The sequence below is a fragment of the Trachurus japonicus genome, chromosome 9 (assembly GCF_045865225.1).
Source record: "Trachurus japonicus isolate A0001 chromosome 9, Traja_1.0".
Taxonomy (NCBI): Eukaryota; Metazoa; Chordata; class Actinopteri; order Carangiformes; family Carangidae; genus Trachurus; species Trachurus japonicus.
The window spans coordinates 14,373,887-14,398,961 of NC_140915.1; the positions used below are offsets into that span (position 1 = coordinate 14,373,887).

The following is a 25,075-nucleotide window of genomic DNA, read 5'->3' on the forward strand; positions in this document are numbered from 1 at the left end:
AATAAAGTATTTAAAAAAAAGAAAGGTCAAGATGCAAAGACAGATATGATGTGCTGCAATATGGAGTTTAAAAAATATTCGATGGAAGAATGTAAATTACCCAGACTCCCTTGCATGCATCAGACACATCAGTGCAAAGAATAAAAGAAAATTTTATTTCATGTCTCAGCTACAAAGCAGTGTTGTCACAAACATCTTTTATCATAACATGTAACAATGGAGACATGACGCGACGTACCAGATACAGTGACAACAATAATGTCTGTACAATATCATACAAACACAGTGGCCATCTTTACAGGGACCTGAGAGGGATGACCTGCAACACCTCTTTCTTTCTCGTTGGTCAAGCTAACACCAGAGGAGGAGCACCACAGGTTCAGCTGGGAAACTGAGCAGGTTCTACAGCTGATTTTTTATTATTATTATTATTATTATTATAAATCACTGACAACTGTAACAAAAAAAAATAAAAAATGACCAAAGCAAAAAGTTGTACCCAGAATAATGTAAACACACAGTGTCAGCTCTGAGGACAAAACCACAATTCAAGGGGATAAAATACAGCATATTATATAGTAAGAGTAAAAAACACAGAGATTATCATTACTATTAACAATTTAATAAAGAGGTCACAAAAAAATCTTTATTTACATTCTGTTTTCACCAGTTCAGTTTGAAAGAAAACTATAACTGGTACCTGTTGAGTTCTGAATCATCACCAGCACCTTGACTATAAAAGCACCTTTGGCCCAGAAAGATTTATATTTTAAAAGGTCATAACTGTGAATAAGAAAAGTGCATATTGTACCTTGTATTATTCATCTAATTTCCCGCAACTGTGTAACAGCAGCTCCTCTACCAGCCTGAGCTTTTGTAACTTTTGAATTGTGTTTCTTGATTTTTTGTTATTTTTAACGTTAAAACAATTTTTACTATGTTTTGCCTGGATTTTTCTAATAAACTCACCAAATTCCTTTGAATAAAGGAAACATATAAGCATTTATTCTCACCTCAACCTGGCTTTACAGTATTTACTTTTGGCTTGTTCTCTCGCTCATTTTTTAAATGATTTCCGGCTAAATCTTTAATTAGAAAAAGTTACCTAAATAAGTAAAAAGTAAAAAAATATAATTATTACATAATCTTAGCCGACCCAGTTTTATTTGTGCTGATGAAGCTGTGCTAGTTGCCTTGTTGTGGTCATTAGCACGTTGGTTCAGTCTGTGGCTTTACGCCACTGTTGCATGAACATCAGTGTTACTGTGGTTGGGATCCACCCGTTGTAATGTATGTGTTGCCATGGCTACCCCCCACATGTGATACAACACTGTCTTTGGACCGACCTGAGAGAGCAGCGACCCAAGAGCTTCAGCTTGTCGCAGAAGCGTGAGGTCATGGTGTTCTTCCTGCAAACTGGACCTGCACAGGAAGAAACACATGAATTAGAGGTAAAAGGTCATAAAACATTGAAGCAATGATAATGAGTGAGGTCAAGTTTTTCTAGAGTGATTTTAATCAAGAGGCTTGTCACAAAAATAGTGACTTCAATTTTCAAGTCTACTTGTGCCGGTCTGCCAGAGATGGACAGAGTACTCGACCCCAGTACTTGAGTAAGACTTCAAATACTACTGGTCAAAATTTACTCCATTACAAGTAAAAGTAGCTCAGTTGACATGTTACTCGAGTAAGAGTAAAAAAGTACTTGCTTTTAAAGGTACTTAAGTACCCAAAAGTACATGCTTTTAAATTTACTTTAAGTAAAAGTAAGAGTAAGAGTAAGAGTAAATTTCTTATTTTTCACATCAATGAATTAGCCTACTATAATTAAACAGACAGACAGACAGACAGACAGACAGACAGACAGACAGACAGACAGACAGACAGACAGACAGACAGACAGACAGACAGACAGACAGACAGACAGACAGACAGACAGACAGACAGACAGACAGACAAACAAACAGATAGATGATGATGGGGTGAGTGTTGGGTACACACCAGTGTTGGTCTTGCATTCCTGCATATTGCACTTCCTGAGTGTTTCTGGTTTGGAAATCTTCTCGCAGAGGCTGTTTGGCATCACAGCCAAATCTCCGTCACTCACACAAATGACTTGGCGCTGCTGCTGACCCCCACCACAAGTCACGGGGCACTGCAAAGTCACACACCACACACAAACACAGATCATTTAGTCAGCTCCTAAAACAGTTTTATGTGTTTTTATTTGTTGCCAAATGCTGAAGGAAATCTTGATCACATGTGACAGACTGACCTCCTCCCAGTCCTCCGTCTTCCACAGAGTACAGGGCTTTAGATCGCACATCTCTGTACCGTTGGGCCTCCGTGCCACGCTGCAGCGATCAGGCTGGGGACAGTACACCAGCCGCTCCCTGACGCCTTCACCACAGCTGCCCGAGCACTGAGGAAAAACACAAAGGTTTTAAGGGTGGGATCTACCTTTTGGTGAGAATGGAACAAAATTAAATTACCCTACATCTGCATCTGTCTAATATGGGACAGCATTCATTTAAATTTGTGGAGGTGGATGTGAGGTTTCCTTAGTCATCAGTGAAATCTAGTAGGGTACATGTGAGGAAATCCATTTGAAGAATGTATATAAATAAAAAACAAAAGGTTAAAATATTAGAAAACTCTAAATAAAAGGGGGTGACAGATGGCAGAGTAGTTATTTCAAAACTTAAAGGGATAGTTCACCCAAAATTCAAATTTCACTTATTACCTACTCACCCTCATGTCGACTAAGAGTTGTGAGAATTTCAACCAACTTTCTTCGTCCAAAAAGACACACCAAAAAACATCCAAATACCTCCATGATGCTCGTCTGTAATGCCCCGACATGAGAATTGTTCCGAAAAAATTAAATAAGTCTATGTTTTAAGCTTGTTTGTAGCGGAAGCTCCCAGTGTCTCATTTGGATGGTTTTTGGTGTGTCTTTTTGGACGAAGAAAGTTGGTATCCATTGACAACCATTATATGGACAAATACTGCTGCGCGGACCCCCCGTAACTCAGAGAAGGGAAGGAGGACTCTGAAAATTCTCACAGCTCTTAGTCGACATGAGGGTGAGTAGATAATGAGTGAAATTTGAATTTTGGGTGAACTATCCCTTTAAGTGAATAAAACCAAAGCTGTCTGCATGGAGGAAACACTACAGAAATAAAACAATCATGCATCTTTATGGAAACATGTTCTATGCATAAAGTGTTTTATATAGAGATTCATTGTGTACAATGGTCCTACCGGTCCCCAGGGTGATACACTCCAGTTGATGCAGGGCCTGTGGGGGCAGGTCAAGGTGCTGAGGGGTCTGCTGGACACGGCCTGACAGTGGAAAGGTCTGAGGGGACGTTTACTCTGAGAGTCGACACATTGGACATCACGGTACCTCCTTCCCACCACCGCACATTTCTCCGGACACTGTGGATATACGATCACAGTGAAAAGATTGCCTCAGACAGAAACACATGTCTGTGTGAGGGGGCAAATCCATTTCATCATCTGGAAACGTAACAGCGGAACTACTGTATAATTAAGTATTAAGTGCAATTAACAAGTAATGTGTAAGTGTAATTATCAGATTCAGTGGCTGTTGCTTCGGAAATCTCACGTTACTCACCTTGCTCCAGCTGCCACTTTGCCAGGTGGCGCAGGGCTGCAGCTGACATGTGCGTGCAGGCTCAGGTCTCTTCATGCTGGCACAGTCCTCGTCGTTCTGGGAGCTGCACATGACCGTCCGCCACATCGCACCGATCCCACATGTGGTTGAACACTGAGGAGGCAAAAGGTATTTTTTGGTTAAACTTCAGACTGTGTTTATGAGTTTTAAATCTGACAAACACATCAACATACACCATCTTTTGCTGGAAATTGCTATATTGAAATGTCTTATTAGTACATATTCTATTATTTTGATCAATTGCCGGTCTTTTTTTGAATTCATAAATCTGCTATGATACACTTATTTTATTCCAGCACCATCCATTTTGCTACTGCAATACTACAAGCTAAAAAAGTATCTTATCTTATCTACTATGTATATGCTAGACTATATGAATTGCTGTTTCTTCTATATTTTCCGGTAAGTCAATGGTTTATGACAAACTCAAAATGCTTCACTGAGGAAAGTTCTCAGTCCCCACTAACAACTTTATTTCCATGCAAGCGAGAATGACTTAAAACTTCGACTTCACAGTGAGTTCCAAGTCTCTGCAGATCAAATTTCAAAGACTTCAGTGGTCAGCATTAATGTCAAGACTGTGGTTAAAGGGCTAAAACATTACATGTACATTTACAGGCATGGTACTTTAGAGAGTATATAGAGTCATAAAAAGATGTGTAATTACCTCGCTCCAGTTTCCTACGACCCAGAATATATCGATGCTGACCGGCTCTCTGGCCATCAGGTTGCTTTGCTCCCTGGAGGGGCCGTTGATGGGACTTTCTGGCTGCTGGTTTGGACTCTTGGAGCGACCGCCTTTCGATCGCGGAGTGGGCTTTTTAGCACGAGTGGTTGAAGCATTTTTCTTGGGCGTTACGGCAGGTTTCTTTACTTTGATGATCTTTACTGTTGACCGGGGTGAGGCCACGGTGGTGAAGAGTTTTCTTGCAGTTGTGGTGGGAGCCTTTGTTGGAGCTGAGTGCCTCTTGTACGCGGGAGTGGTGAGGGCAGCCCTGTGTGTCCAGTGTCTGTACGGACTGGTGTTGGGGGTGGATAAGTGGCGAGTGGTCTTTACCCATGTTTCAGTGCTGGTGAGTGGGGTGGAGTAGGTAGGTGTGGTGGGTCTTCTGGTTGTGCGTGTGGTAGGTGGACTTGTTTGTAAAGTGGTTGATTTGGGGGGATTTCTGAGTGATGTAGCTGTGGTGAAAACATCCAAGTCGATAATCTCTTCCTCTTCTGTGTTCCCCTCCTCGACAACATAATCATATCCTGGAGTGTACATCCCCACATTTGGCGTGCTTCCCTCCTCCCCTTCCATGTTTTCTTTTTCCACATCAATTGCTTTCCTGTCCTTTTCTGCATGATTGGGTTTAGGAGGGAAAACTTTCCCTCTCTTATCCCCTTTTTTCCTCACTGTAACGCTGAACTCATCATCATCATCATCAGTGTCTATGATTTTGGGGACTGTGGTTTCAGGGGTGGTGGTGGGGATGAAAGCAGTTGTAGTTTCTTTGGTGGTTGTTTTCTTCCACACAGTGGTGGTGGTAGTGGTTGTGGGTGCGGCTGTGGTCTTCATGGGAGCCCAGGTAGGTGAGACAGGATGCTTGGTGGTGGGGTGGCTCCTTGGTGGTAAAATGCGGCGGTATTTAGGCGGAGGCCCGGGTCGTCTGCGTAGACTTGAGTTGGGGCAGCTCTGCAGGGCACACAGAGATCTGGATCGAGGTTTGGTGGACAGATCGCAGGTCTTTTTGGGTGCCAGTGCACACGTGACTATGCGCGAGCGAACCCCTCCACCACATGTGACCGGGCACTGCCAGGGGAAAAAAAAGAAAAGAAGATGAGCACTCAAAAATAAAAGAAGCTATTGGTAGAGACGAATGCATCTGAGAACTAATCCGAAAGAAAAAAAAAAAAATCACTGACCTCCTCCCAGTTCCCGACCGTCCAGTCCTGTCCACAGGGTACATCTCTGTTGCACGGCACCACTGGTTTGGGTTTAAGGAGATGCTTACACTCCATGGGGTGGAGCACCCTTTCCTCCCCTGAGACAGTGCGGACACAGAGCACGGTTCGCTTTCTCACGCCGTCTGATCCACAGGTGGCTGTGCACTGCTGCCAACCCCCGACCCACCACCTGAGGGAGAGGGGATGGAGAGGATGAACGGCGGAGAGGAAAGGGATCACTGATAGAAGGGATTTGAAAGCATTCGAAAAAACAAATGGGGAGCACATGGTAAGTGGATAAAGCTGCTTTTTTTTTTTTTTTTTTTATAACGATAAACAGGGCTGGGTATCATTTGAAAACGTTTGATAGGGCTGCCAGCACTGACTATCCCAGTAAAATCTTTCATTTACCGAGAAAACATTTTTGAAGCTTTAGCTGACAGAATTTATATTCTCTTAATATTCACCACACTATGATAATAATGGATCGTTACGAGACAGAATTGTTTTCGAGGTAAATTCAGGCAAGCTAACACTCCTTCCCGTCGGGACCAGTTTTTTGGCAAGCAGTCTCTGTGTTTGCCTCAAAAACAACTCCATCTTGTATTGTTCCATTGCCATCTCACAGTGTGGTGAATGTGCCGGTCATAACTTGTCCACCAGAGCGTTTTGGAGTTGTTGGATTGTGTATTTGATGAGTTTGATGAGGGAAACCAAGAAATCTCATTAGCCTCCGTAGCGTAGCTCTGAGCAGCTCACGGCTCTGCTCCGCCGTTCTAAAAATAGCTTGCACAGACAATTAAAGGTAACGAACCTACTGCTATGACTATAGGGATTATGGCAATATGGGCAAATTTGCCAAAATATTGAACTATCCCTTAAAATCAGAAACTACACTGATCAAAGAATAAGTCTACAGTCTGACCAGGCCATTCATGTCAACCCTGACCATAGCCCTACATTAAATACCTGACAGCTTTAAGACTGATGCAGTAATCAGCAACACGTTTATAAAACTAAATACATGGTACAATGTGTTTTCAGGTCATAATAAGACTGAAACTGACAGAAAAACAGTCAAAGGGTTAAAAAGAGTGAGGACCTTGCAGGGCAATCCATAGTCTTGCATTTTCGGTATCTGTCATCTGGACGGCTTTGTTGGTCACACAGAGACTCGTCCACCACGCCCACATCCACCTCGAAGCACCGCACGGGCTGATGCTGCTCGCCTACAACAGACAGGGAGTCAGAAAGCAGACGACCCGGTCATAGCTGAAGTTATAAATTTATAGAAAAATAGCTTTTCTCCTCAAAGGAAACACCAACCTATGCCACAGGTGGTGCTGCAGTCTGTCCACGCCCCGTGTCTCCAGCTGTAGATAGGTTCGGTGATCTCATTTCCTGTCTCTTTGGTCTTTCTAACGGTGTACTCGTACTTCAAACCCAGGTTCCTCTCCTGAAACAGCAACTAGATAACAACAGAACATATAATGCAGATGATCTTTTAAAGAGTATTTTAACTGTCAGTTTTAAATATTTGACAAACATTCATACATATGATAAAGACATACTGTAGTTCCTCAAAGGAGGTTAAATCGAAAGCAACTGGACTTGGTTATTTGTCTGGGAAGACGTTTCAGACGTTTCACCTCTCATCAAAGAGGTGAAACGTCTTCCCAGACAAATAACCAAGTCCAGTTGCTTTCGATTTAACCTCCTTTGAGATACTATGACCTGGACAAATGAGAATATGCACAGGCTCACATACATAGTACTCTACTTTTACTGAGAAATGTATACAGTCAGTGGAAAGGATGCAAAGTTTGATTTGTGGTCTCCTTGGGGTCTGTCCCTCTTCTCTATTTAGTTAAAATAACTCACAAAGAAAATAATATTAACTGCAAAACACCTCACAGTACAGAAACATTTAAACGTAGTGTCAATGAACACCCTCCTCTCCACCACGTTGGCCTACCTGGAGCATGATCGGCTTTTCGGTGGGCCCAGGAGCCGTGATGTTCTCCATGTTTCCGCTGCGTTCGTAGTAGAACGTCGTCCCGCCGGCCTCGTACTCCCCGTTCCACTGGATGATGAAGTTGCCGTTGAGGAAATACTCCTCCTCCGATGTCTCACTTCTCAGAGCCAGGAAGTTACCTGCCTCTGCCACTTCCTTTATCAGGATGTCCCGCGCCCCCTCGGGTATCACACCCACGTCCACGTACCCTGGGAGAGTCGGGAAGGGGAGTCAGAGTCACAGCGAGGTAATGGATGGGCCACCATGGCTGCTGCCACACTCACATCCAGACTACCAGACAGCTTCTCTCTGATCTTTAATAGAGGGTGGGCTCAGTCTGTGGGGGTGGTTGGCATGTGTGTGTTTGTGTGTGTGTGTGTGTGTGTGTGTGAGTGTACGTGTGCATATTCGGCGTGGGGGGCACTGCCCTGTCTCTGTTTTTTATTGTGTGTGGATGGGGGAGGACGAAAGCAGCTATGAGTGGGTCTCTGGAGTTTAATGATGTTTGTGGGAAGGTGTGTGTGTTTCTGTGTTTGTGAAAAGGAGGAGGGGAGGGAGGGTTGGCCTTGGTCTAAACCTTTTGAAGTTGCACACATCTGGGCTGGTTATCTGGAGAAAAAAAAAAGGATGCTGTGTGGGGCAAACATGCACAGACGGAGGGAGAAGGAGAGAAACTATGGGATAGTTTTATTGTTTTAGAGCCTCTTTCTCTATTAATCTGTCATCATGGTATGTTGATTCAGCGGGTGAGTTATACTTCTCCAAGCAGAGTAAAGTCAGCCCAAGACATGTGTAACTTTAGACAAATGCAAACACGGCCCTGCAGACACACAGACACACACAGCACCAGCCCAGGACAAACAGCTGCACGATGTGGACAAGTATGCTGCCATGACAACAAAGAAACAACAGAATGGCGTAATGCTAATGAACTGTCCTGAAATTACTTTCTTCTGTGGGCATAAATTTGAATTATGTGTTTTTTCACACTCCTCTGATGCATCACATCAAAGCCTTTTCCCCCGTTAAAAGGTTGTCTGCTTTGTGTTTCGCTACATTTTTACAAAGTGTAATTTCTCATATCACGATAACTGAATTAGTGTCCAGCTGCTCGGATGCTCTTTGTGTTGCACTCACCGAAGCCGTCTGCTTCGTCAAACGACTTGTAGACCGTCTGGCAGCTCAGGCCGTCACCCAAACACACTCCGCAACGATCCTCCAATGCGTTGGAGTCAATGCCGTAGTCACAGCCGACTTCCTACAGGCGGAAAACACACACACAGACGTAAAAAAAATACAACCACAGACACATTACGGTGCAACTGTCAGATGGAGGTTTATGCAGAAAATCTCCTCTCTCTGTTACACTGCAGCCTGTCCCTATACCCTGCTCCTCTATAACCCCCTCCTCCAGCTTCTCTGTCAGTCTCTTACCCAGCCACACTACCTTGCACACTCCGTTGACGCAGATGTTTCTGGACTTGTTGTTCATGAAGCACGGCGTCCCATCCGTCACGCTGTCAAGCATCTTCTCTGAAAAGTACTCGTTGACTGGTCGACAGTGCAGCTCGCAGGGACTTACTAAAGAAGAGCATGAGCAAAGTTTTAGGATAGGATAGGAATTTATGTATTTATTTAAAACAGGGACAATGCACAAAAACATTAATCTTGTGAGAACAAGAGGAGATGCCTTGAGCCAGGTTGTAGCAACATTTGCTAATTTCCACCTGTAGTCCCTGGGCAGGTAAGAACAGATAATAATATTAAGATTGTTGAGATATGACAGATAAAAGTGATATAATCTGATATGATAATATTTTTAAAAAAATAGACAAAATAAAAGTGCCAAATCATGAAATGCACAATAGAGCTTAGATGAACAGCACATACTCTCTCTAACTTTCATCACACATTCAAACACAAGCACAACAGTCCAACTATCTCCATCCCCATCCTCACCCTCATCTAATAACCACAGTCAAACACATATTAATAACCAGACACATATACATACACACTCACATGTAACTCAACAATGTGTGCAAGCTCGCTTACTCAGTAACCAGCGCTTTGATAAGCATGAGAATGTATAGGGATTTGTACATAAGATAAATTCTGTTCTTTACTCAGGTCAAGCCAGATTGAATTGGGAACTAATAATGAGGTCCAATTTACCATCATGTTTTTGTTTTGCTTTCTTTTTTTTCACACAATAAAAACATTATTTTATAGCAGAATATATGAATGACAAAATAACACAAAAAACAGAAATTCAGCAAGGGCAGCTGTAATGTTTATTTGCCCCTACTGTGACTGGTCAGTTGCATCACTGTTACCCTTCCCAGTGTAAATGCTGCCCTCTGTTGGCCGATGCATACAATTGCTAAGGGGAAGTGCAAAGACGCTGATACTAGCGTCTGTGTGTGTTTGTCTGTGTGTCTGTGCAGTGCTGAACTCTGTATTTGCGGCTTTGATCACTTACATGGGTTAGCCACAGGAATCCAGTGGTAGAACTCATTGTGGTAGGCCACAGTGTCAAACTCACTGCACAGCATCTCTCGAAAGGTCGGTTTCTCGTTCTGGCAGGGCTTTGTGTTACAAGTCCGATAGCGCTTCCTCTCTCCGGTGCAGTACTTGCCTCCAAATTCTGGTCTGTGGAAAACAGTGGGACAGTTTGAATGAAGCAGGTGGTCAATCATCAAGTCATCATTAGTAAAAGATTTGACATTGATTGAAAAGGAACACAGCAGTTTAATTAGAGTGGGACAAAGGAGCTGATGTGAGCTCTTACTTTGGGTTGTTACATTCCCTCTCGGCAGACTGGACACCTGTACCACAGGTCCTGGAGCAGTAAGACCAGGTGCTCCACTGTCCCCAGCCTCCATTCACTGTCTCTGGCAGCTTACCCACAATGACACACTCTCCTGAGATGCACCACTAAAGGAGAAAATGCCAAAATGTTCACTCATATAACATTTGTAATGTGTCAGCATTGCACAGTCACTGTAAAAACTCAAAATCTTTCCAAGAATATTTGTCTTATTTCTTGTCAAAATGTCTCATTTCTAGTCAAAACTAATCTCTTTCCACTTTAAATAAGACTCATCACCTAAAAATTAACTTAGATAATTTTCACTTGTTTCAAACAAATTTTCACTTGAAATAAGTAGAAAAATCTGCCAGTGAAGCAAGTTTTTTGTGCTTGTAATAAGAAAGAAAAACTTGCTCCACTGTCAGATTTTTCTACTTATTTCGAGTGAAAATCTGCTTGAAAGAAGTAAAAAAAAGTGTCTAAAAACAAGCTACTTTTTATGTGATGAGTCTTATTTTAAGTAGAATGAGATATGTTTTGACTTAGAATAAACACAAATATTCTTGGTAAGATTTTGAGTTTTTGCAGTGCATTTCCTTCCCCAGGCAAATGAAACCCTAAACCCTAACAAGACAAAGCCATTGGCACCATTCACCTTCTCCGGTCCACAGCGAGTGCCATCGATGGGCGAGTCCAGTTTGGAGCGACAGGAGCCGTTCACTGAACACCAAAGAATCTGGCAAACGTTCTGAAAAGAAAGACATAAAAATGCCAAAAAAACGTTATTTTGGAAAAGATTTCAAAGGTTCAAAAGTTTTTCAGATGGAGCTCAGGTGAACAATACTCACATCAACCTCAGGGCAGAAGGTCGCATTCGGGCCGTACTGCAGCTGGCACTGGTGGTGTGTGGTGTAGCGGACACCGAGGCGAGCCAGCGGGGTGGTCAGGTCTCTCTTGGAGGGACGGTCGTCCAGACAGAAACCCCAGCCTCGACTACGGCAGAGAAAAAAAAAAAACATACTTTGATTTTTTAAAAGAGACGACAAAGGGGAGCGACACAAGGTGGTGCAGTGGGTGAGAGAGATACAGTACATGATGGAGAAAAGAAAAGAGAAAATCAACGGAGTAGGATTTCATTAGGGAGGAGTTTGCATGTCCTTAGCTGTGGCTACCAGCACGCTTTGAACATGTGGCAAACTTTAAAAAAAAAACATACAAATTTGATGTCATGTCGAAACCTGCCAGTGGACATGCTCTCCCTTTGCTTTTAGTCTTCATTTGCAGTCTCTAAGCTGAGTGTTACATAAAACAGGATGATGGGAAAACAAAACACTAGAAAAACTTGAAAGATACACATATTCTAATAGCAAAACATGCTGATTCACAGGTCGGAGTTCAACACACATGACATCCGACCTCTGACCCTGCAGAAGCTCCAGGTGAAATTGTTGTCAGAGAGGAATTCTTGAACTCATTATGGACAAACTTTTCTTGCTTTTCTGTCACTTGCTGGGTTTTCTGCCTTCAAATGAGCTGTTCCACACCTACTCAGCATGCTCTGCACTTCTGCTCTGTTTTAAAACTGTAGCTCACGGCGGTTTGTTTCAGACCAGTGTTTTTGTTAACTCTGCTTTATCCCAACAACACGCACCACACCCAGTGTGTTTTTTGGATCATTTTCAAAAGCCTCCATTCAAATCAGCACCAGCCTACACACACTTTGTCATTACTGTCATTCTCATAATCATTTCTCAACACTTGCAAATCACACAGTTTGTGTTGCCCCACGAAGAAAAACACCATCAGTGGTTTCAGAGAGATGTATGAACTCGGACATACTCGAGGAAGCGTGTGATGTATTCTTTGGAGCAGGACGACCAAGTGAGGGGCGAGCTGTCGTACATCAGCTGTCTGGACATGATGAACGGGTGCCTCCCTTCCAGTTCGCAGTCGTTCCCCTGGCCATCGTGATGAATTCCAAAGCTGCACTCAAATAACACGAGCAATTATTATATTATCATTACACAAAGGAAAGTTTTACAGGAACAGACAGCCCACTCTGGCTGTCATGGCACAGGCGGTGCAGGCTGTGCCTCCAAAGGCACTAACTCAATTTCCCATCCCTGTGATGCATGCAAGTATTACATTTGTTTCCACATTTGAATTAGGTCATTTGAGGACTTCACTTGGTCACTCATTTATCACTTCATGTTAAGACAACGTGGAAAAGTACATGGATTTCTTGACCAAAGTGGATGTTGTGTAGAATTGTGCATGATGATTCGTTGTTATATATATGTAAAAAACGAAAAGCAGTTAAGCAAGTTAAGTAAAGTTAAAGTTAAGTTAAGTAAAAAACATTCAGACATGATAATAAACAAAACAATGAGATATATATACTGCATATTGACAATCAGCAACTGCACCAACTCTTGTTTTATTAGCAAGACTTGATGCATGTGAACTGAATATGACTGTGTCATGTAACAAATAGTCAGACTTCAGATAGACATCACAAAGCATTTTAGTTCTGAAACTACAGTAGAATGTGACACAATGCATTCTGGGTAAATTAGGAGTTGAGTTGTCCCTTTTTAAAAAAAAAAAAAAAAAAAAAAGGCTGACAGGTTAACCAGATCCAACAAAGTTTTTCTTTTGGAATAATTCAACAGTTACAAGGATGTATTACTTGGGACAAACCACAGATTATTATGAGACACATTTCTTTTTTCTGTTGTCGGAAGCTAAAGCTCAGTGCAGGTGTCACTGATTATCATGCTGCTGTGGTAACTTTGGTCTCAGAGCCGAGTTAGCCTGGGGTTAAGGCGTCTCATGTTTTTGGCCTAAAATGAGTCAGTCCTTTGTGCTGCTAATCTACGAACAAAACTGGCTTAACACTACAGACCAGTCTTTAATATTTTTATGAAACCAATTGAACTGGTCACTAAGCTCTGCAGAAGAAAAATAGCATCAAGGAAAATGTGTGTGTGTTTTTTTTATGTCAAAGTAATCCAAAACTAAAAACAAATCTGTTACCAAGTTGTCTACACCAACTTTACACCAATCCTCTCAGGTATCAAAGTTTGTTTTTATATCTGGTCACTAGATCCTTGAAATGTTTTGCCTGAAGCCAAACCACTAATGAGCTGATGGGCTAATGCCAGGAGATTTAATAACACACAACTTTATATTCCTCTGTAGTGACCAATCATGGGAACAAGACGTGTTTCTTTGTCACATAGAGCCCATTGTTATGATATTCCATTATGTAGGTGTCACACACGAACCTGTGGCCCATTTCATGAGCGACGGTGAAGGCGACAGGTAGCCCTGAGTCCTCATTGATGTTGCAGCTGCGATGTGGCTGACACATCCCTGACAGATGAGACAGACCCAGAGTCTCACAGGGCTGGTTCATTCCAGCACAGATGTCTTTCCTGAGGAGAGAGGGGGGAAGGGGGGCATCAAGGCGTATCACTTGACCATTTCATTATCCAATGACATGCTGACCCACACAAACATACATATACAGTGGTGGCCAGAGATGGACAGAGTACTCGACCCCAGTACTTGAGTAAGAGTACAAATACTACTGGTCAAAATTTACTCCGTTACAAGTAAAAGTAGCTCAGTCGACATGTTACTAGAGTAAGAGTTAAAAAAAAGTGCTTGCTTTTAATGGTACTTAAGTATTCAAAAGTGCATGCTTTTAAATTTCCTTTAAGTAAAAGTAAAAATAAGAGTAAGAATACATTTCTTATTTTTCACATCAATGAATTACTATATTTTTTTCTAAATGAATTTAAGGAGCTTTTAACTCTTGTTTCTGAGAATTAACTCTTTGAAACCACCTGCACTGATGTGCTGCTTTTAAGGGTCAGGGTTTCCTTCTTTGACAAACACAGCTTGTGTTCAATAGTATTTTAGAAAAAAAAAAAAAGAGCAGACCTGAAAGTAACAAGTACTTTTCAGCCTTCCTAGAAATTAACTCGAGTAAAAGTAAAAATATTTGTCTTGGAAATGTATTCAAGTAAGAGTAATAAGTACCAAAGAAATCTAATACTCAAGTAAAGTAGGAAATCCTCTGAATATGTACTGAAGTACAGTACTCAAGTAAATTTACTCTGTTACTGTCCACCACTGGTGGTGGCCAAAATTATTACAACAGCTGACAGATCTGAAAATACTTGACCTTTTTTTGCCTCCAAATCATGATGTCATTTTATAATGTTCATGGAGTATACAGATGGTTGCTCTGAGCACAATCAGATGAAGTGAGTCCTACAGTACTGTTTTTATCCACCAATTACAGCAGCACATCTCTCTGGCATAGTGTCAATATACAGTGTTTCCTGAGAACTTCAACACTAATGTTGTCACATGCCTTCTGCTACTAAAGCCAAAGGTTTTCCATGGTGGTGTTGAGGAGGTCCATCATTTTAAAACAGTTTGGCCTCTTCTGTAAAGGAACATGATTGTGTGGCATTGACAGTGAAAAAGGCCTAGCTTATTTTTGGAAGGGAAAATGACCAAAATCTTCTTATAATGGCTCTATTCTTTGGTTTATAGAGCATAATGATGATGAATGGCCAATTCAACAAAAATAACTGAAATCTTAAAGCAGATAACAGCGGCACGGCCGTTTCGGCTAATGCTGTGTTCAAGGCAGGCTTTTGAAACCGTAAGTTACAGCTTCAAGTCACAACTACGACTTGGTAGCGTTCCAGGTAACCCGTAGCTCGTGTTTTTACCGTCTTGTTGTCTGTGAAAGTTCCCTATAACGGCCACTCGTAACTTCCGACCCGTGAACTCGTACCAGATCGAACTGGTATGACTTCACAGGAAGGAAAAACACAAAGTACGAGTTTCCTTGAACGCACCATGAGTTAGCAGCCCCCGCCCTTGTCAGGCATCAATTGGTCCTCGTGCTACGTCACCACATTCACGCGCATCCCTTGGCTGCACACACAGCCCTTCATGCCGTTCTCTCCCCTCATTGGATAACACTTGTATCCCACAAGGAAAATTTTCTCCTCGGGTTACAGCAGAGCAGAGTGACGGAGAGACTCGTGTTTAGGCTGAAATACTTCATGTAAGTGATTGCTGACGGAAAATAGGACTATTTAGGACTTATATTAACAAAAACATTCCACTGATATCTGCTTTAAGTACAGCAAGTGTTTGTTCTAATTATTTTGGCCAGCACTGTATATGTGCATCATGTGACCTACCTGGTGACCAGTACAGCCAGGTCATGGTGAGCCGGGTGTGTGTCGCTCTGAGGGTTGAGGTTTTTCTGCCAAGCACAGAAACTGGCCAACGTGGTGTCTGCATGGTGATCAATCTCCAGCCCTTTCTACAACAACAAACAACAAAACCAGAAATTTCATTTGTTACATGCTGTTTTTTTATCATAAGTATTGTTTTTGACACAGAAGAAAAATGCTCCCTTTTTTGTTTCTCACGGGCCATTTTTAACCCAATGTCAGTTACGGAGCAGCAGAGCATTCGTCATCTTCAGTTTGAGCATATTTCCAGCAGGGCCCGCTATGCGTGATTTACAACGCGGGCGTCTCACTTTCATTCACTTTCCCTCTGGTGAACAGGTGTTAACTACACACCTGCTGACAGGACAGGCCTTTCTCGAAGCAGGAGAAACACAGGTGGAACACATTTAGTTAATGATGGGCTCAGGTCAGTCGGTTCAAGTGTCCCAGTGAGCCACCATTCATCCACAGACAGCACCAGGCCTACGAAACAAGCTCACCTGATTGGAATGCAGCCATTTTTTAATGTTATCCATAAAATCTGTTTTTTTTTTTTCTTTTCTATGATGACATGCCAAGAGGTCTGCTGTGACAAAAACTATTCCTTATGTTGCAAGCCAAGAACATTCCTATAAGGAAAAAGAGATCGGGGCAGTCCGCTGGGTTCGTGGGTGATGGATCCGTTGGGTTTCATGGTTTGCCATTTAAAACCTACAGATCTTGAGAGGCTGACTTCTCACTTGATTCTCAGTGCAAGAAGCTAAGACGATAGCCAATTATAGCAGAATCTAACATACTGCAAAAACTCAAAATCTTTCCAAGAATATTTGTCTAATTTCTAGTCAAAATAAATCTTTTTCCACTTAAAATAAGACTCATCACCTTAAAAGTAACATCTTTTTAGATAATTTTCACTTGTTTCAAACAAATCTCCACTTGAAATAAGTAGAAAAATCTGCCAGTGAAAGCAAGTTTTTTGTGCTTGTAATAAGAAAGAAAAACTTGCTCCACTATCAGATTTTTCTACTTATTTCAAGTCAAAATATGCTTGAAAGAAGTAAAAAGTGTCTAAAAACAAGCTACTTTTTATGTGATGAGTCTTATTTTAAGTATAATGAGATTTGTTTTGACTAGAAATAAGACAAATATTCTTGGTAAGATTTTGAGTTTTTGCAGTGCAGCTTTATTTCCTTGTTCACTTATTAGAAACATCTTAAATATACCAACAATTATAAAAGCACAATAAAACTACTTCTTCCTGCTAAGTGTTACCTCTTCTCCCTGCAGCAAGATAAGGCGCACCAAGATGACATGGATGGCGTTCCCAATACTGGCGTCATGAAAGATCCCTGCCACCTGGAAACATAAAGATTATTCAAGACTACAGTAAGAAATTTGGCCGGGGATGGATGATAAAATCAAACGTAAATTTCTTCTAACCCCTCACCATGTTCATGATGGTGAAGATGTAGGACTCTACGTTATCACTGCCGTGATATTCGATGAGCTTGGAGTCAGCGACCACCATGGTCTCCACCCAGCGCTCTCTGCTGACTGAGCGCTGCGAGCGGGACTGAGCCCGGTCCTCCCCCATCTGCTGCTCCCTCTCCCATTCCTCCCTTTCCCTCTCCGCCCGGACAGAGTCGCTTGGATCATCTAAAAGCATGGAAGACATCACTTGGCGTACACATTCATCTTATCCTTGCGTGACACAGAGGAAAATGCTCACTTGTGTGCAATTACACGAACATCTGCAGCAGCGAGCAAAATGCATATACAATAATTCATATACACACCTTGAACTCCACAGGCACTGGGCGTCTCCTTGGACTCAAGGCTGCGTTTCTTTCTGCGACTTTCTGTTGGAGCTCTTGGATAGACCACATGCGGCTCTGGAGTCCCCGAAGGACCGTCAGCAGACTTCTGGACAGGCTCAATAAAATATTGTCCCTCCGGCAAAGAGAAGAAGCCTCTCTGAGGAAATAACAATTACACAGTTGAATATACATTGAGTAGGAATGATTCATATTGAACAAAAGAGGTTTAACTTTTCATCAGTTACTTCCTGTGCTCTGTAAAGACTTAGATAAGCACATCTGAAAAACAAAGAAGCAAATCTACATTGTCTCAGTGATTAGGGACTGTGATTCATCTCAGTCACAGTTCCAGGTTGTAATTAAGATTAAAAAGATTATTTCTTATCCCCAAATCTTTCCTAACACAGCTTTAAGTCTCTTATATCGCACATTCTCAGACTGTGACTAAAGCAGCGAAGTTAGTTACAGCCTCTTACAGCAACTAGCATGCTGCTTTTCTGTTATAACATTTATGAGGAACAACAAAATCACTAAAAGTTGTAGTGTTTCCATAATTCCCACATATAAAAGGTAGGAGAGTATAGATGTTCTCTTCTTGTAAAGATTGCTGAAAAGGTCATTCCTCAGTAATTTCCATCGCGGTGGAATCTATCATTAGTCAACATTATCTGAATATGAACTTTTCTCCTTCCCTCAGGCACATTCTCTGTCTGCTGCTGCGGCAACAACACAACGACTTTTTCCCCTAAGTATGCCATGCATGTTCTTACTGGTGCAGGCTATTCACTTGCTGATTGAGGTCTGCTGGCGAACACACACACACACACACATAGACAAGTACTTAGATACACACCCACCCACACACACACACAATACAAATACTCCTACAGGAAAAGCTACATGCACACAGACAAGCAAAAGACGGTCCTGTCAAATCTCTGACTGCCTCTTGTAAACACACACATTATGAGTGTACCACCTCCAGCTCAGTGTTTGCAAGTTGTCTTCATTAAGGTAACTATGTGTGTGTGTGTGTGTGTTCAAACAAGCCCAGACTGTTCAGGGATGAACCCCTCCCTCTCTCGCTAAACCAACTCGCACAGGAGAGAATGACAGAGGGATATATAATCCTTTAAGAGCCAACCAGATGGACAGAGGAGGAAAGTCTGCATAAGAACAACTGAGTACAGAAACCAAATTCATTTATTTTTCTTCCACAATAATTTTAGATGTTGAAATGTTCGTGCATATGCAGGGGGGAAAAAAAGTAATATGCACATGCACTGAGTCAAACTACACCAACACAAAGACTTCTTAGAATGTGATTCTTGGATTTCTTCAGCGTTCGAGGAGCCAAAGGCAGATGTGAAAAATTAGGCCACGCAGTGCTGCTTACAGTTTGGCCAGTTGTAGTTCCAAGGGTCTACCCTGCTGTATATACCGCAGTTACGCACCGCCCGGCTTTCTGGGTCATCCTGACAAGTTTTACATGTGTTTCTTTTGAGAAAAAAAAAAAAACTTCAGCGACCCCATTCATTCAACAGTCCACAAAGCTCTGATTGGGTATCCTGTTTCCCCCATTCAGGGAGTTCAGAAAGTGCAAATCTGAGGCAACACCTCCTTTGGAAAGACTACATTACTCCAACTGCTGCAAAGAATAGTGTAAAATGAGATACTGGAACTGGTGGAAAAGAAACTTGGTGAGATACTAACCTAAACTACTCTGGCGTTTGTGCAAAACCACAGCATTACAGTAAGATTTCAAAATCTTAAAGCTCACTGCATATGTTTTCAGTTTGGTTATTTTTGTCTATGAAATGTTGAGAAAGGGTTTTCCAACACTGTCTCGGAGTGTGGCCTTCAGCCAGAGGTCTCAGAGCTGCAGCAGACTCATCCACAAAACATGCAGGCTGATACAGTATGTGTTCTCTCAGCTGAGAAAGTTTCCCACAGGTCCTGCTCAAAAAACACTCCAGTGTTACTTTGTATCTCATCCGCACATAGGCCTACTCATATTCCACAGGATTAATACGTTATCAGACGAGGTTTGTTTTTGCATTTACATCATCTCCCTGCAAAACAGAAACGCACTGTTTGACAAGATTATGATCATGTTCGCTGTCGTCGTACCTCTCAGTTGTATGTTTTCCTGAAAGTTAAACCAAACGAAGTGAGCAGAGAAAAGCAGCCGGTGGAGCTCAGATCGACCAGGAAGGAATGCTACAGTGAGGCCCATCCAAACATGTAGACCATTGCTCTGCATGATCTGTATGATCTGCATACCAAATGCAGTCCTACTGTGCAGCGCAGCCTGCAGAGGCTTTGCTTGTACAGTACAGTACAGTGTGGTTATGGAGTTACTGGTGATCCTTAAACTACAGTGTTCAGGTCCTGTGTGATGTCTGTGCTCAACAATACAAAGGCGACTTGAAAGAATACCGACTTGGACTTGTGTTTCCCATGTGAATAAAAATAGGGGATTATTCTGACACAGTTTTTGCTCTGCCAGCTGAAAACAGCCTCACACCGAAGTTCACGTTGCACTTTCGCCACCTCCTCCTGCCCCTCTCCTCCTCCTCTCCATTAATCCCCTTCCTCTGACCTAGAGGAAGCGTGTTTGGGTGTGAGGTGCCAGAGCCAGGGGAGGTTACCATAACACAGGTCTGTGTTCTAAATACATCGGCCATGTGGAACTGCTTTACCTTTGTTTCCTGCTTCTGTGGGTTTTTGTAGTGCTGGCCAACTGGGTCTGGAATAAAGTCTCTGCTGTTACACTGCCTGTGGCCTCAGTAGTGATTAGTGGGACAGAAGGAGAGGTGGGGGCGGATGGTGCTCATTACTGCAATATGATTAATCACAACAATTTTCTATCCAACAAACTTGCTTTTATTTCAAGTCAACTCTTTTTTCTTTTTTTTTTTACTTTATAATTATAGGTTTCACTACACTACCCCGTTTGTTGTGTTTTTTTTTTTTTCTTCACAAGATAATCCTGCCTGCAAGCTCATTTCTGCCACAGGTCAAAGACATTATCATTTTTCATCTGCATAGTGAGAAGAAACGTGCATTTAAGTGAGGAAAATACCAATATAATAGGTTTGCACTTGCATGTTCTTGCTTTTTGTTGTGCCTCGGGGATTACGGAAGACTCCGCTGAGAAAGCTCCAGCTTTGTCTGAACTAAAGGGTTTTCTCACAGGAAGAAAATGAGACAGTGACTGCGACCTCCACACAGTTGCTCCGGTCCGCACAGTAAAGTAAATGTAGCATAGCTCATTGCAGCGCAGCTCCATTTGTTTAAGCAAATGTGACTGGATTCTAACAGGGCAGGATGTAGATGTGTTCATGAAGCAGCAGGGACTAGTCTGAGGCTTTTACAATGTTTAAATGACATGATTCTGCTCCAGTGCCTGTTTTGTGCCAAGTAGAGCTGCAACAATGAGATCATTTATCAATTAGTCTATTGACAAAAAATTAATTGGAACTGGTTTAAGTCATTTACTAAGCGAAAACATCAAACTTCCTTTGGTTTCAGCTTCTCAAAATAGAATCCACTGCTTTTCTATCCCTTACAGTGTGTTAGAATGAAAATCTTTTGGGTTTGGATTATTGTTTGCTTCCTGTTTACTTAGCCTTTAGTAGCTCATGCTTTATTCTACACAAACTAATGTTTTCTTCTTTTTTTTTTTTGCATTGCATCTCAGCCTGTTCCCCAAGGGTGAATGACCTCCACAGCAGCTGGCAGGGCTTCCCTCCCCAACATCTGTCTGGCGGAGTCTTGCTGTTTAGTGGTTTCTCTGTGGCTTTAGCTGCTATAAACCTCTGAACAGAAAATCAGGGTAATAAATCACAATGGTTTTCCCTGGAAGGTTGGAGAGAAGGGACAACCTGGGGCATTCAGGATTGCCGAAAAGAAAAGAAAAAAAAGACCCCTCTTAATGTGGCAGGTTGTAGATAAGTGGACTTTTGAATGACACAACACAGTTTTCCATTGAGGATCACTTCAGAGCATGTAAAGTGGGTCAGATATAAATGGTGGTAGTGGAGTGGAGGGGGGGTTGCTGTCATTATAGTCTTGTTGGTCTGAGTCAGATGCAACAAATGAACTGCATTTACAAGACTTGGCAGGAAGAGGCAGTGCAACCCACACAAGTATAAGAGGGGCAGGAGGCAAGACGCTGCAGGAGAGGCATTCCTGCTGTGACACAATCAAACATGAACACCGAAAAATTCTTCAGGACTAAAGCTGACACATCCCATCACTTCAGAAGCTCCATGTTCCCCCTTTTCCACATCCTTTTCCTATTTGGTTGTTTCAAAATAGTGTTTTTTTTTTTCAATTTTCAAAATTGCTGAAGAATAAAGGTCTGAAAAGGTCAGACGCTCAGCAGTGACTGCTCCAGAAATCTGTCCATAATGATTGTTCATATGGAGGATATGCCTTTTCATAATTAAAATTCTTCATCTGTTGAGCACCTCGTTTATCTTTCTGCTGTCCAGCTGTTGTCCTTTCTTCTGTAGTTTAATTACTATTCAATTCAAAGCATTAAAGCGGAGCATTAAAAAAAAAACTGAAATTCTCTGAACATAACTTATGGCCATACTTCCTGTCTCTCCATCTGTCAAACCTTTTTGTTCCAGTCTATAAAAATGTGCCAAAATCAATTACTGAAGCTCTGTCTTAGCACAGAACAAAGCAAAAAAACACTGCACGTCCAAGAGCGAGGACGGGTGGTAGTGGGGAGGTTACAAAGAATTTCTGCGGAACAGACAGCGACAAGAATGAATGGGTGAGGGTGAAAGTAAAGAGGGAAACATCTGAAAGACAAAGAGGACAAAAAGGGTCTCATGGTTGGTCCAAAAAGCAGCAGCCGTCAGAGGGTCTGCTGCACAGTCGTTCTGCAAATAGTGTCAGGAAGTCTTTGAAGGGCAAACTAACAGACAGGGCACTGTCAGATATAAGAGTTTGCCTAACAGCCCAAGACTCCCTGAACCACATACCAGCTCCCCCATAGTGATGCCCCCTTGCTCTTATGTGAATAAAAAAGAAATAACTATGTTTCTTTTAGAGATATGACCTTCAGTGTAGATTTAGGTAAGGAGGATTTTGCCTAAAAGCTTCATGTGGATTAACAGGCTACATCTGCTGAATGAGACAAAGGTTAACATTGACTTGTTTGGCCTATTATGTATGTAAGACTGATTGATTCCTTACCAGTCCTTTACAGGTGCTGATGGCAGCAGTTCCTCTCACGTCAGAAGCCTCCACGGTGCCAAGGAGGTGGCAGGAATTTCCACCGGAGAGGCGATGCTCAGACCTGTTGGAGCTTCCGTTCCTCCTCTCCAGGATGTAGTCATTTGAAACTAGGTGATTGTTCGTAGTCAAATTAAACGTTAAAGCTCGACCCTTGTAGTTGACCGTATAGTAAACCTGTCCCTCTGAGGCAAGGGGTCGCAGGTCACGCCTGACTCTCCCACCCGTGAAGTGGTGAGACAGAGAGTGGGAGATGAACTCTCCATCAGCGTTGGTCTTCTCTGGGTGGACAATGGACAGATCTGACTCTGACTGAAAGAACTGACCTGCAGGAGAGCATTGGACACATGCAATACAAAAGAGTGAGGTCCATACAGTTGTGATCCATTGAGTCCACACTGACATTGACATGCAACCATACTACAACCAACCATACAAACTTTACCAGTCATGCATTCAATTCAGACCTGCACAGAAATGCATGCAAACCAATATTAGAGCTGCACCACACGTACCTTGCTCTGCAAAGAGGGAGAGGAGTCTGCCAGAGTCGGAGAGCTCTTCGTGGCCGGCTGCCAAGACGAAAACAAAGTGCAGAAGCAGAAAAAGTACCGGGCACTCCTGCGAACATCGCATATTTCATGTAGCCAAACTCAAAGCTCTGGGAAAGAGTCCTGGGCGCTGGAGTGCCAGTGGCGACCACTTCGATGCTGCGCTGCACTGTGTCATGACATTGAACAAGCTCGGAAATCTGCCCTCACGAAGGGAAACAACACGCACCGAGGAGGAGGACTGGGAGCCAGAGCATAGTTTAAAGAGGGAGAAAGCCCCGGCTCCGCGGAGGAAGGAGGGGAGGAGTGTTCTTCTATGGGCCAGTGGCTACTTTTCCTTGTAGGAGTGAGGGGGAGCAGAGCAGAGAGTCGGAAGACGCTTCATTGATTTGAACAAGCAGCTCCTTCTCGTTTGTGTCTGGACTTGTCATTTAATGCCCGTACCAATTTACTGACTCTTCAAAGGGAAGAAAACACATAGGCAAATTAAGCTACTTGCACCATTTACTATGTAGTGAAAGATAATAAAAACATCATTCACACACACAGGCCACCTAACACATAGCTGGAGGTTATTTTGAAGTGCATGCAGTGCATGCAGTTATGTAACTGTATGCTGGCTCATACATAATGCTATATGGTCTAAGAAAAATATATCTTTTTTTTCTTTTTCTTTTCTTTTTTTAACAATGTGCATTGGTTATTCCAATGTGCATTGGTTATTCATTATTGGTGACTTAGCCTACTGTATGCAACAAAACAGCTCCAAGAGTCAAACAACAGTCAACCCTTATGCAAACACATGCATTCTTTAGTTTTAGGCCATTTGAGATGAATGGACGAATATTTGCTCATTCCATATTGCTGCTGCTGAAGCCCTTTTGAACGCTGATTTCTGTACAGGCATGTTCAGAGTGAGGTGATATCAGGTTGTAATCAAACAGGGATTGGATTACAGTGTGGAGGATTTGTGAATGGATGCCATGGATACTCATACAAAAGTATACTGGTTTTTATTTCCAGTCACTATTTGGAGGGGAAAATCCACAAGAGATGTTGTCTGTGAAATAGAGCTCTCATTATTATTCATTATTTCCAGAGAACCTTTAAATTCCCTGCTTTTGTGGCATAGCTACCGTAGGTCAGAATAAAAATGATTCTCTGTGGTGTATTCTCTGAAGGTTGTAACTTCTCATACTGAATGTAGCTTTTGTTCAGTTGTCCAATGTTTATGTGGAGGAGATGACTAAATGGATACTGAGACATGATGACACATTCCCCCCTGGGTTGTCTCAGTCCATGGGAGACACACACAGACGATCTATGCTATCAATTAAAATCTATTCTATGCATGAGTACAAACATGTTTAAATAGATATGTGGTTATGGACCCACCACAGATTTATCTTTTGCAGTGTTTTTCAAAGACTGCTGGGTTGTACAGTAATGCGCATTTGATGTTCTCAGTCTCTCAGGAATCTGTTTTGGAGATCTTTTTGGAAAATTTAGGAGGTCGCTAAAAATAATCCCGTAAACCCACTTATAGCCCACAGGTCCACACAGATTATGACACATGAGATTTGAGTCGGCCCTTGACCTCTCCCTCTGCTACAAATGAAAGCAACAGTAACAGCACTAATGGACCATACTGGGCTGTTCCCACTAAAAGGACCCAATAAAGAGTTAGCAGTATGCTCTTTGTGTTCGAGCTACTGAAGATGGAAAAAAAAACTGT

The 25,075-nt window shown here is 42.3% G+C and overlaps 1 protein-coding gene across 1 annotated transcript; it reads right to left on the bottom strand.

Moving 5' to 3' along the window:
* Positions 1–132: 132 nt before the first annotated feature.
* Positions 133–23,760, bottom strand: LOC146981110 (A disintegrin and metalloproteinase with thrombospondin motifs 12-like). Its single transcript, XM_085786062.1, has 24 exons — positions 23,305–23,760; positions 22,751–23,115; positions 17,516–17,693; positions 17,167–17,375; positions 16,992–17,075; positions 15,684–15,808; positions 13,740–13,889; positions 12,292–12,435; positions 11,301–11,445; positions 11,108–11,200; positions 10,432–10,577; positions 10,123–10,292; positions 9,088–9,221; positions 8,778–8,898; positions 7,602–7,849; positions 6,953–7,094; positions 6,729–6,855; positions 5,606–5,816; positions 4,368–5,492; positions 3,641–3,793; positions 3,265–3,441; positions 2,276–2,422; positions 2,002–2,155; positions 133–1,422 (listed from the first exon to the last, which is right to left on the bottom strand). The coding sequence occupies exons 1-24, from the start codon at positions 23,423–23,425 to the stop codon at positions 1,307–1,309; spliced, it is 4,785 nt and encodes a 1,594-aa protein (XP_085642188.1). The 5' UTR covers positions 23,426–23,760; the 3' UTR covers positions 133–1,306.
* Positions 23,761–25,075: the final 1,315 nt, after the last annotated feature.

Coding starts and splice junctions, on each gene's coding strand:
- LOC146981110 (XM_085786062.1), bottom strand. CDS start 23,425: ATGCGATGTTCGCAGGAGTGCCCGGTACTTTTTCTGCTTCTGCACTTT. Junction 13,890..15,683: donor CTGGCTGTACTGGTCACCAG/GTAGGTCACATG, acceptor CTCTCTCCTCAG/GAAAGACATCTGTGCTGGAA. Junction 7,850..8,777: donor TGACGAAGCAGACGGCTTCG/GTGAGTGCAACA, acceptor CGACTCTCCCAG/GGTACGTGGACGTGGGTGTG.